This window comes from Brachyhypopomus gauderio, unplaced genomic scaffold (genome assembly GCF_052324685.1).
Source record: "Brachyhypopomus gauderio isolate BG-103 unplaced genomic scaffold, BGAUD_0.2 sc50, whole genome shotgun sequence".
NCBI classification, from domain to species: domain Eukaryota; kingdom Metazoa; phylum Chordata; class Actinopteri; order Gymnotiformes; family Hypopomidae; genus Brachyhypopomus; species Brachyhypopomus gauderio.
Genome location: NW_027506875.1, coordinates 461,761 through 474,462, shown reverse-complemented (window position 1 = coordinate 474,462; position 12,702 = coordinate 461,761). Strand labels below are relative to the sequence as shown.

General features: G+C 38.9%; 2 protein-coding genes across 3 annotated transcripts in view; one reads left to right on the top strand and one right to left on the bottom strand.

The window, feature by feature from the left end:
• Positions 1–12,702, top strand: part of LOC143487782 (uncharacterized) — a 98,919-nt gene that overhangs the window by 63,711 nt on the left and 22,506 nt on the right. The window lies entirely within an intron of this gene.
• LOC143487811 (BEN domain-containing protein 5-like) lies at positions 3,321–6,684 on the bottom strand. Of its 2 annotated transcripts, XM_076986996.1 has the most exons (8): positions 6,457–6,684; positions 5,404–5,528; positions 4,956–5,268; positions 4,758–4,802; positions 4,490–4,537; positions 4,277–4,320; positions 3,963–4,173; positions 3,321–3,524 (listed from the first exon to the last, which is right to left on the bottom strand). In XM_076986996.1, exons 1-8 carry the CDS (start codon positions 6,620–6,622, stop codon positions 3,382–3,384), a joined length of 1,095 nt encoding a protein of 364 aa, XP_076843111.1. In that variant the 5' UTR covers positions 6,623–6,684; the 3' UTR covers positions 3,321–3,381. The 2 variants fall into 2 exon arrangements, 1 of the variants encoding a protein (XP_076843111.1); XR_013124375.1 differs by lacking the exon at positions 4,277–4,320.

The following is a 12,702-nucleotide window of genomic DNA, read 5'->3' as shown; positions in this document are numbered from 1 at the left end:
TTGCTTTGTGTTTCAGGTTTGAAAAGTGCTGGAATTTAGGCTAAAGTACATTAAAATGTTGAAATTACGTTAACAAATACGAGCCTCTTGTAATTCCAGGACGAAACATGAGAGAACGTGAAGATGTTAAGATTGAGCGTTTTGAAAATAAACAACCATCAAATAATGTGATAAAAAAGCGAATTATTTTGAATCATTTCGAGTATATGTATTAATATTTAACTTAATTATGTTTATCATGCTGGAAAATATTGAAATGGACCTTGAAAGTGCCGTACAAGTGCTTTAATTCCACCTTGTATAGGTGTATGAACCCTGCAAACATGACTTTGTCGATCGCGCTGAAGCGCAGCGCACGCGCGAAGTTACAAAATTCGACAGGTGCACGACCGCGCGAGGCACTCGCGCACGAGCGGAGCCTCAGCGATTACGTAATTTTCGCCGCGCGGACCCTCGCGCCGCTCGCGGCGTGTCAATATTTAACTGAATTATGTTTATCAAGCTGGAAAATATTGAAATGGACCTTGAACCCACTAAACATTAGACGTCTTATGGACGTGCAGATCAAGTCTATATTGCGTCCGTCGGTCCAAGACCAATTCTGGACTTCTACTCGACGTGCAAACTAGGTCCGTTATTTGGACGTCTAACTATGACCCCACTTGGACGTCGATATGCAGTTAAACACTTGAACGTCGGAATTTCAACGTCACGGAGACGTCTAAGAAGGGTACAGAAATGTACATGATACATAATATTTGTTTTTTTTATATTAATGAACATTTCTAAATGTTGAGTAAAGCGGTATGAGAAAATTTGTCTTTTGGGCGATAAACACTTTTGCTCGACTCCGTCAACCTAAAACTCCATGTCCTCAATGGTGCAGCCTGTGAACTGTAATAAATCCATATTATTATACATTATTTAATGTAGACACGTATAAGAAAATGTATGTATTATCAAAATATTTGTTTATATATAATATTTATGTATAACTATTATGTTAAATACAATCAATTGACTATGATACAAAAGTGAGCCTACATAAAAAGCTCGAGCGAGTTGCCTCGCGCATTTAGGAGTTTAAATTAAAAAGAAATCCGTTACTTTTTACAGTTATTTACTGGCGATTTCAAGGTAACATTAACAACTGGTCTTTAACAAACCTCAAAATATTAACCTAAAATGTTTATATGTTGTAGTAACAGATCAATAGATATAATCACATTACCTTGTACTTTTGTAATGGATTTTTGTAAGGTTTGTTACGTTTTAACGTTAGCCAAAAGGCTAGCTAGCTACTCACGTATTGGATGGAATTTACCACAGACATTACTACTTTTATAAGTTGGCGTTTTGGCCAGTGATCAATAAAAATGAAGGTGGAAAGAAATTGGAAATGCCATTCATGTGATTTATTTGTAAAGCATATACAATTGTAACGTGTGTAACTGGTGCCAGAAGGTGGCGGACCTGTTTATTGTTCCCGTTCATCTTTCTGAAGTTCGTTAGGCTCAGCAGATTTGAACCTTACACTTTTGTATACGTTTCCAGTTATCTGCTGCGACGGAAAGGAAGCTAGGAAAATTTACCAGGACAAAATGCTACCTTCTAAAATGGCACTAGTTGTGCACAGAAACTATGAATCCCCATGGATTCACAGTCTGCACCTTCAGGGGACCAAAATCCGACGTGCAAAAATGACTTGGAAAAGACGTCGTTTCAACGTATCTTTGCGCAGTGGGAAAGTGCCGTACAAGTGCTTTAATTCCACCTTGTATAGGTGTATGAACCCTGCAAACATGACTTTGTCGATGGCGCTGAAGCGCGGCGCGCGCGCGAAGTTGCAAAATTAGAGAGGTGCACGACCTCGCGCAGCGACAGCGCGCAAGGCACTCGCGCACGGGCGGAGCCTCAGCAATTACGTCATTTTCGCCGCGCGGACCCTCGCCGCTCGCGGCGCGTCAATATTTAACTTAATTATGTTTATCATGCTGGAAAATATTGAAATGGACCTTGAAAGTGCCGTACAAGTGCTTTAATTCCACCTTGTATAGGTGTATGAACCCTGCAAACATGACTTTGTCGATCGCGCTGAAGCGCAGCGCGCGCGAAGTTACAAAATTCGAGAGGTGCACGACCGCGCGAGGCACTCGCGCACGGGCGGAGCCTCAGCGATTACGTAATTTTCGCCGCGCCTTGAAAGTGCCGTACAAGTGCTTTAATTCCACCTTGTATAGGTGTATGAACCCTGCAAACATGACTTTGTCGATCGCGCTGAAGCGCAGCGCGCGCGCGAAGTTACAAAATTCGAGAGGTGCACGACCGCGCGAGGCACTCGCGCACGGGCGGAGCCTCAGCGATTACGTCATTTTCGCCGCGCGGACCCTCGCGCCGCTCGCGGCGTGTCAATATTTAACTTAATTATGTTTATCATGCTGGAAAATATTGAAATGGACCTTGAAAGTGCCGTACAAGTGCTTTAATTCCACCTTGTATAGGTGTATGAACCCTGCAAACATGACTTTGTCGATCGCGCTGAAGCGCGGCGCGCGCGCGAAGTTGCAAAATTCGAGAGGTGCACGACCTCGTGCAGCGACAGCGCGCGAGGCACTCGCGCACGGGCGGAGCCTCAGCGATTACGTCATTTTCGCCGCGCGGACCCTCGCGCCGCTCGCGGCGCGTCAAGTATAAACCAGGCTTCAAGTATAAACCAGCTTAAAGCCTGCCCTGCTGGAAAAACCAGCTCATACCATCTTAAGCTGGTCAAGCTGGTTAACCAGCTTGACCAGCTTAAGCTGTGTTTTGGAACCTGGTAGCTGGTTTGTAGCTGGTAGCTGGTTAAACCATTCAAAACCAGCTGTTAGCTGGTTCATAGGTGGTAGCTGGTTTATAGCTGGTTACACCATCTTAAACCATCTTGTTGCTGGTGGGTGGTTTTACTGTCCAAAACCAGCTTGTACCTGGTATTCTGTAAAATAACTAGTATTTTAAATTTACAATTAACCTTTGATAGCTTGTTGCAGAACTGTCAAGTGACCAGAATATTATACAATGTGCCTCAACCATGGTCGTGGATTTTCTGTCTGGAACATTTTGATGTTTTCCTAAATGACAATTAAATTAGGCATGCTGGAGGAGAGCAACACTAAAACAAGCAGGGAATGTTTAAACATGTGCACACCTGCCCTAACACCTATGCTTTACTGTTAATAGACCAGTTTGCAAAATAGGCAAGAAACAAAGACAATTTTAAAAGACAACTCAAAAATATTTATTTTTCTTAATTTACTGAGAAATTATTATAACAGCTGCTTTAATAAAATGCTATTTGTACAAACGACATTTTAAACAAGTAATATAATTTTATCAAATAACAAATCATGTACTTATTGATTTTGTTTTTTTTTGTTTTTTGTTGATGTCTTGGATTTTTTCTGTAACATAACGTCCAAATTTTCCTGCTCTGGTCCTTAGCTCGAACTCTTCCAGGTTTTTTGTCTCGAGCCACTTTTGGAAGCAATCTTTAACAAAACAAAATAAAGCAAAATGTCATGAGAAAACTTTAATATGCATAAAATATGCATGTTACTGCACAACAATAAAATCATATAGTTTTCTAAAGACTTCAAAAACTATTTACTTGAAACAAAGTACAAATCATTTACTTGCATGTATAGGCCTTCTCAGAGGAGCTAAACTCCTAAATGTGAGGTATAAACTTCTAGCCTATATGAAGACTAGATAACCTGCTCAAAGGCCACATGACTATTATTATGAACAGTTTTATTAAATGTCAACATTTTGCACAGAAGATATGTATAAGATTATTAGCAGGTCATTGAGAAATTTTAATAAAATTCAAGTGTCCTGGTCCAAAAGAGACACATGTAATATTTCATGCAGCAGTAATATCCTCCATCATTTTCAGATTAGTATTCTTTATCAACATTCTTACTTACTTTTTAGTGCTCTTAATTTGTGAGGGGTTAGAGGGGGCCTGGGGGTTGTCTTTGTTGTTGGACAACTTTTACCCTCCAGACTCCGGTTGGCCAAAATGTTTGTGCCCCAAATGCACACTGCCAGCTCCTTCACAAACAAGCTGTCCTTGCTGTTTCCTTGGACTCTCTTCCACTGATTTGTATTGATGTAAATTCCTTCACCAATGTGCGTCTGTGTGAAATTTTATTTTATTTCACGATTATATGTAAATCATATCAGTATAATCAAAGACAATACCACCGTTACTGTACATTTATAATTAAATCTAAAATACCCTTTCTTCTTCTGAAGCTTGCTCTTTCTGTTGGCTTATTTCTACTGCAAATATAAAATAATTTAATAATTATTACCTTACTTTTGGTAAATGACAGTTGTAGAATGATTAAATAGTACAATATTATTGTGCATGTCTCTTATCTCTTATCAGAGATAGGATGAATGTATAAGTGTAACCAAGTCATTCATGTTTTATTAGCAATATACTTACCAACTGTTGCTTGAGGAGTGTTTAATGGGGGTGACAAGTTGGATTGCCCTGAAATGTATAATATAATGATAATAAATCTTCAGTACAAGTTTGTATCACAGATTAAATGAACATTAACTAGGGCTTTTTTATTAGACAATAGGTAGACGCAACAAGCTGTTAGTGTTATATGCAACAAAACCACAAACACCTTCTCAAGCAAAACAGATAATGTTCAAAATATAATAACAACAGTAATAGTAATAGCAGTATAACTGAAAGGTCTTACTAATTGTTTGAGGGGTGTCCATAAAATCAGGAAGGCTGTTATTCTCTATAACATAAATGAGACCTTAAATGTAATTCACTGTCATTACATTCAATAAATAGTACAGCTTTAAATTCCAGTTTAGATAAAATGATAACGATTGTTTTGTGTTTTGTGAGGCAGCCTTTTAGGAAAGAAGGGTGAGTGTTACAAACTTACCAGGAAGGATTTTGGAGACCAAACACTTTTGGAGTTCAGTGTTCAATTTTCTCAGTTGTTCCAGTTCACTAATGGCTTCTTGATATTTATGCCCAAGTACTGTGTGCTTCTTCTTTAATTCATCAAATTCAGATTTGGCAATTAATTCATCATCACTGCCACTAGATGTTTCATCATCCAGCAGAATCCTCTGCCTCTTTGATTGACTATTAGAGGCACACAGTGGCTGGATTCTTTTCTGGCTTTGCCGCTCTTTTAAAATTTCCATTAGTGAGGCCCGCTTTCCCTCAATAATGCTTGCCTTTTGTGACATCTGCAAATAATAATAGCACATAACATCTCACTTGCTCTTATCATATATATATTATATATATATATATATATATATATATATATATATATATATATATATATATATATATATATATGCATGCACATATATACTTACAGCAGTATCTTCAATTTCTTTCCTTTCTGAGTTTCTCTGGCTCTCCACAGGATTTCTCTCCAGTAACTTTGGAACCCGAATCCTTTTCCCTGCACCTAGAATGTCCTCTATTTCTTCAGAAGTGTCTGTGAAGAAAAATATGTAACACTTTAAACCGTAATACTGGTCAGGCACACTCAAGTCTTCCCTCTTATAATTTTTATATATGATTATATAAAATTTATATACAAAAAATTAATACAAACATTTATATTATGCTCAGTTTCTTTTTCATGCTGAATGTCGAACCCAGAATGATAGTTTAATCATTGAATGTTCAGTATTTGTCTTATACAAATGGCTCAGCTAAAACATGAAAATCACAGTTTACAGACCTCCGTGTTTAATTATAATTAAAGAGCAGATATTGTCAGTGCGCTTGCGGCATTTTGGTCCTCAAAAGGGAAGTGAAAAGTTCTCCACCAACATTCTCAGTTAAGTATTACCCAAGAACAGGTAGAAGGCAGCCTTTCGGTTAAATCGTGCCCTTTTAAACTTGATCAACTAATATGATTCTCAGACCAGACTAATTATAAGAATGTAAAAAATGAAAGACAACGCATGGGATGTTGCATCGGCTGTTGGTGCAGAAGGTAAGTCTTTTGTTTTATAAATATATTTTAACGAGCAAGGTGGTCCATGGTCGCCAGGCTACCGCACGCGACACAACTAACTATATAAAGGCTTATTAGGTCTTATTAGGTTCGTAGATGATGTTGCTGAGTAACCCTCTTAATGGTAACACGAGTAGCACAACCTGCTAACTAATATCCAGTCTTGACAGTGTAGACAGCTTCATACAGACAGATCAAAGTAACATTTAATGAACAGACCACGGACGATTTTGATCGCCGCGACAGGTAATGTTTTGTAGATCCCGGTTCGGGTAACTTGTAGCCAAATTGTATCAGATAGCGACAAGTTTAACTCACGTCGTACGTCAAACAAAATGTTGAATTGTTATTATTATACGATATACTATTATTCTGTATTATAAAAACGTTAGCTACTTACCTTTTAGCATCAAGATTTGGCCAGCGAATAACTCCCCTTTCCACAGAATCCAGTATGCGTGTACTGCAGAATAGTCTTCTGTATTTTTTGGGTCAAAGTTTTTGATGTCTTTAATATGTACAATATTTTTTACTCCGTCGTCGATGTATTGTACGTAGGCAAACATTTTATTAATGCGAAAAAATCTTAAGGAAAAAACAAGGAAAAATATGAGAGAGCTAGGTGGCTAACAAACTTGTAATGGTATTCGAACGCAGCCTCCATTCGAACAATTCTGAGGCTCGCGCAGCTCATCAGTGCAGGACATTAAAGTATGACACGGTGATGCGATTTTATAGCCAGCAATAATGAGGACACACAGACACATACATATATAATTATGTTGTGTGTGTGTGCGTGCGTGTGAATATGTGTATATATATTAGTGGTGGGCCGTTAACGCCGATAACGGCCGACCACTAATTAAATTTAACTCGCTTGCAGACCGTTTTTATCTGTATATATATTCATGAACATTTACCTGACGCATTTTAATGTTGCTTTGTGTTTCAGGTTTGAAAAGTGCTGGAATTTAGGCTAAAGTACATTAAAATGTTGAAATTACGTTAACAAATACGAGCCTCTTGTAATTCCAGGACGAAACATGAGAGAACGTGAAGACGTTAAGATTGAGCGTTTTGAAAATAAACAACCATCAAATAATGTGATAAAAAAGCGAATTATTTTGAATCATTTCGAGTATATGTATTAATATTTAACTTAATTATGTTTATCATGCTGGAAAATATTGAAATGGACCTTGAAAGTGCCGTACAAGTGCTTTAATTCCACCTTGTATAGGTGTATGAACCCTGCAAACACGACTTTGTCGATCGCGCTGAAGCGCAGCGCACGCGCGAAGTTACAAAATTCGACAGGTGCACGACCGCGCGAGGCACTCGCGCACGGGCGGAGCCTCAGCGATTACGTAATTTTCGCCGCGCGGACCCTCGCGCCGCTCGCGGCGTGTCAATATTTAACTGAATTATGTTTATCAAGCTGGAAAATATTGAAATGGACCTTGAACCCACTAAACATTAGACGTCTTATGGACGTGCAGATCAAGTCTATATTGCGTCCGTCGGTCCAAGACCAATTCTGGACTTCTACTCGACGTGCAAACTAGGTCCGTTATTTGGACGTCTAACTATGACCCCACTTGGACGTCGATATGCAGTTAAACACTTGAACGTCGGAATTTCAACGTCACGGAGACGTCTAAGAAGGGTACAGAAATGTACATGATACATAATATTTGTTTTTTTTATATTAATGAACATTTCTAAATGTTGAGTAAAGCGGTATGAGAAAATTTGTCTTTTGGGCGATAAACACTTTTGCTCGACTCCGTCAACCTAAAACTCCATGTCCTCAATGGTGCAGCCTGTGAACTGTAATAAATCCATATTATTATACATTATTTAATGTAGACACGTATAAGAAAATGTATGTATTATCAAAATATTTGTTTATATATAATATTTATGTATAACTATTATGTTAAATACAATCAATTGACTATGATACAAAAGTGAGCCTACATAAAAAGCTCGAGCGAGTTGCCTCGCGCATTTAGGAGTTTAAATTAAAAAGAAATCCGTTACTTTTTACAGTTATTTACTGGCGATTTCAAGGTAACATTAACAACTGGGGTGGGTTTCCCGAAACGTTCGTAACTCTAAGTACTTCGTAACCTCGTACTTACGAATATTCTTAAATTTACGAGTGTTTCCCGAAACTCTTCGTAACTTACGTCGTTCTTAGAGTCGTTCGTAAGTTAAGAATCTCCGGACCCATTCGTAACTCACTAAGTACTTCTTAACTCGAAGCTCTCGTGCAGTTCTACTTCAAAAATGATAGAGGCGCTAATTTCACTCGCGCGGGTTTTAATCACGGCATTACTACCTTTGCGTTTATGTGTATAATTAGCCTAGTAGCCTATTTTCTTTTGAAGTATTTACATCGCATATACCACAATGTGTCAACAGAAATCAAATGTACTACTTTGAATTATTTAGCATTAGTTTATATCTTCCCAATATTTAATTAAGTCTCTCCGTTCGTCATCGTGCAGTCAACAGCGTTTCAGACTCAAAATTAATGTATTCTTTGCAAATAAATGGATACAAGTTGGCCTGTTAAGCTTGTTTTAACTTAACCAATAAAATGGATTGATTAATCGGTAGCACATATAAGTAACTTGGATTAAGGCTAGCAATTGTGCTTGTGTGATGAACATAGCAGCTCTTCAGAGTACTGGCTTTGAATAGAAGACATAATTTAAGAAGACGACGTAATCCACGAAGCCATGTAGTTCGCCTGAATACAGAATTTTGCCCTTAGCTCCACGACGCAGTTACTGACCGCCCTCCGATTTTATGCCACAGACTGTTCTGCAGACTGTTGGTGATGCCCACGGACTAAGCAAAGCTGACATAAATGTGTGCATGCTGTTACTAAAGTATTGCTTCGCCATGCAGCAAAAAGATATATATATATATATATATATATATATATATATATATATATATATATATATATATATATATATATATATATATAGTTTAAAATATATTTATATTTAAAAAATATATATATATATAGTTTAAAATATATATATATATATATATATATATATATATATATATATATATATATATATATATATATATACTAGCTGACAGTGGGTATCCACTATGAAGCTTGTATCAAATCCCCTGGTATTCCTTCAGTAGCTGTGGGGCCCATTATCCCCAGTGCCTTCTCCTCCTCAACAGTGAAGGCACTTGTGGACATTTGACCTCCACCAGTCTTAGCCCTCTCCTTTCTGAGTCCTGCCCCCTTATTTTTGACTTGACTACAGTTTTTTTTTTTTTGTTTTTTTCTGAATTTGATTAACTTCCTCGAGCTATTGAAAACAGTAGACTATACTTTTGTTTTTGGCTCAGTTCACTCGACAGAAAGTTTCATTTTCTCTGCTTGTTTGCCAGGGTTTTGAATAACGTGTGAAAGGTTAATTGTGTGCCCTATTTATAGCCTTGATAAAAGCCAACGATCGGTCACAATTGCAAAGGTAATAATATGTTCTACTCATGTTTTCCTTATACTTGAAATGTCAACACTTATTAGTTGTTAGTTTTTATGATTGTCATTTTGCCAATGATGCTTTTGCGGCGTAATTATGAAAAAATGTATGTAAATCGGTGGTTCGGTTTTCGACTAGCGGAGATTTTCCAGTGCAGCTGCAGAGGCGGAGTCAACTAAGAACTACTTAGAACTCGTTCGTAAATTTGGAGACTACGAAGGCTTTTGGGAAACACTCGTAAATTTGGCGTTCTTAAAGTTACGTCGTTCTTAAAGTTGTTCGTAACTTTCTAAGATCGTTCGTTATCGGGAAACCCACCCCTGGTCTTTAACAAACCTCAAAATATTAACCTAAAATGTTTATATGTTGTAGTAACAGATCAATAGATATAATCACATTACCTTGTACTTTTGTAATGGATTTTTGTAAGGTTTGTTACGTTTTAACGTTAGCCAAAATGCTAGCTAGCTACTCACGTATTGGATGGAATTTACCACAGACATTACTACTTTTATAAGTTGGCGTTTTGGCCAGTGATCAATAAAAATGAAGGTGGAAAGAAATTGGAAATGCCATTCATGTGATTTATTTGTAAAGCATATACAATTGTAACGTGTGTAACTGGTGCCAGAAGGTGGCGGACCTGTTTATTGTTCCCGTTCATCTTTCTGAAGTTCGTTAGGCTCAGCAGATTTGAACCTTACACTTTTGTATACGTTTCCAGTTATCTGCTGCGACGGAAAGGAAGCTAGGAAAATTTACCAGGACAAAATGCTACCTTCTAAAATGGCACTAGTTGTGCACAGAAACTATGAATCCCCATGGAAATTGTGTTTTAAGAAAGCATTTCCTTCGATATTACAGCTCTATTTAGAAATAGCTGTTGGTAGGCTTATAAAAACGATGTCTAAAAGGAGTCAACGTTTTACGCAAAAAAAGACCTACACAAGACTTCATTTGGACTAGAAATGGCCCTTATCCGGACGTCCCGGGGTCGTCGATACACGACGTGCAGAAGACGTCGGAAAAAAGACGTCATCTGGCGTCACAGTCTGCACCTTCAGGGGACCAAAATCCGACGTGCAAAAATGACTTGGAAAAGACGTCGTTTCAACGTATCTTTGCGCAGTGGGAAAGTGCCGTACAAGTGCTTTAATTCCACCTTGTATAGGTGTATGAACCCTGCAAACATGACTTTGTCGATGGCGCTGAAGCGCGGCGCGCGCGCGAAGTTGCAAAATTAGAGAGGTGCACGACCTCGCGCAGCGACAGCGCGCGAGGCACTCGCGCACGGGCGGAGCCTCAGCAATTACGTCATTTTCGCCGCGCGGACCCTCGCCGCTCGCGGCGCGTCAATATTTAACTTAATTATGTTTATCATGCTGGAAAATATTAAAATGGACCTTGAAAGTGCCGTACAAGTGCTTTAATTCCACCTTGTATAGGTGTATGAACCCTGCAAACATGACTTTGTCGATCGCGCTGAAGCGCAGCGCGCGCAAAGTTACAAAATTCGAGAGGTGCACGACCGCGCGAGGCACTCGCGCACGGGCGGAGCCTCAGCGATTACGTAATTTTCGCCGCGCCTTGAAAGTGCCGTACAAGTGCTTTAATTCCACCTTGTATAGGTGTATGAACCCTGCAAACATGACTTTGTCGATCGCGCTGAAGCGCAGCGCGCGCGCGAAGTTACAAAATTCGAGAGGTGCACGACCGCGCGAGGTACTCGCGCACGGGCGGAGCCTCAGCGATTACGTCATTTTCGCCGCGCGGACCCTCGCGCCGCTCGCGGCGTGTCAATATTTAACTTAATTATGTTTATCATGCTGGAAAATATTGAAATGGACCTTGAAAGTGCCGTACAAGTGCTTTAATTCCACCTTGTATAGGTGTATGAACCCTGCAAACATGACTTTGTCGATCGCGCTGAAGCGCGGCGCGCGCGAAGTTGCAAAATTCGAGAGGTGCACGACCTCGTGCAGCGACAGCGCGCGAGGCACTCGCGCACGGGCGGAGCCTCAGCGATTACGTCATTTTCGCCGCGCGGACCCTCGCGCCGCTCGCGGCGCGTCAAGTATAAACCAGGCTTCAAGTATAAACCAGCTTAAAGCCTGCCCTGCTGGAAAAACCAGCTCATACCATCTTAAGCTGGTCAAGCTGGTTAACCAGCTTGACCAGCTTAAGCTGTGTTTTGGAACCTGGTAGCTGGTTTGTAGCTGGTAGCTGGTTAAACCATTCAAAACCAGCTGTTAGCTGGTTCATAGGTGGTAGCTGGTTTATAGCTGGTTACACCATCTTAAACCATCTTGTTGCTGGTGGGTGGTTTTACTGTCCAAAACCAGCTTGTACCTGGTATTCTGTAAAATAACTAGTATTTTAAATTTACAATTAACCTTTGATAGCTTGTTGCAGAACTGTCAAGTGACCAGAATATTATACAATGTGCCTCAACCATGGTCGTGGATTTTCTGTCTGGAACATTTTGATGTTTTCCTAAATGACAATTAAATTAGGCATGCTGGAGGAGAGCAACACTAAAACAAGCAGGGAATGTTTAAACATGTGCACACCTGCCCTAACGCCTATGCTTTACTGTTAATAGACCAGTTTGCAAAATAGGCAAGAAACAAAGACAATTTTAAAAGACAACTCAAAAATATTTATTTTTCTTAATTTACTGAGAAATTATTATAACAGCTGCTTTAATAAAATGCTATTTGTACAAACGACATTTTAAACAAGTAATATAATTTTATCAAATAACAAATCATGTACTTATTGATTTTGTTTTTTTTGTTTTTTTTCCTGCTCTGGTCCTTAGCTCGAACTCTTCCAGGTTTTTTGTCTCGAGCCACTTTTGGAAGCAATCTTTAACAAAACAAAATAAAGCAAAATGTCATGAGAAAACTTTAATATGCATAAAATATGCATGTTACTGCACAACAATAAAATCATATAGTTTTCTAAAGACTTCAACAACTATTTACTTGAAACAAAGTACAAATCATTTACTTGCATGTATAGGCCTTCTCAGAGGAGCTAAACTCCTAAATGTGAGGTATAAACTTCTAGCCTATATGAAGACTAGATAACCTGCTCAAAGGCCACATGACTATTATTAT

Excerpts from the sequence above, each read along its gene's own strand:
- LOC143487811 (XM_076986996.1), bottom strand. The coding sequence starts at position 6,622 with ATGTTTGCCTACGTACAATACATCGACGACGGAGTAAAAAATATTGTA. Across the intron at positions 5,529-6,456 it reads CCAAATCTTGATGCTAAAAG|ACACTTCTGAAGAAATAGAG; the intron begins GTAAGTAGCTAA and ends TTTTCTTCACAG. Across the intron at positions 4,538-4,757 it reads GGACACCCCTCAAACAATTA|GGCAATCCAACTTGTCACCC; the intron begins GTAAGACCTTTC and ends TATACATTTCAG.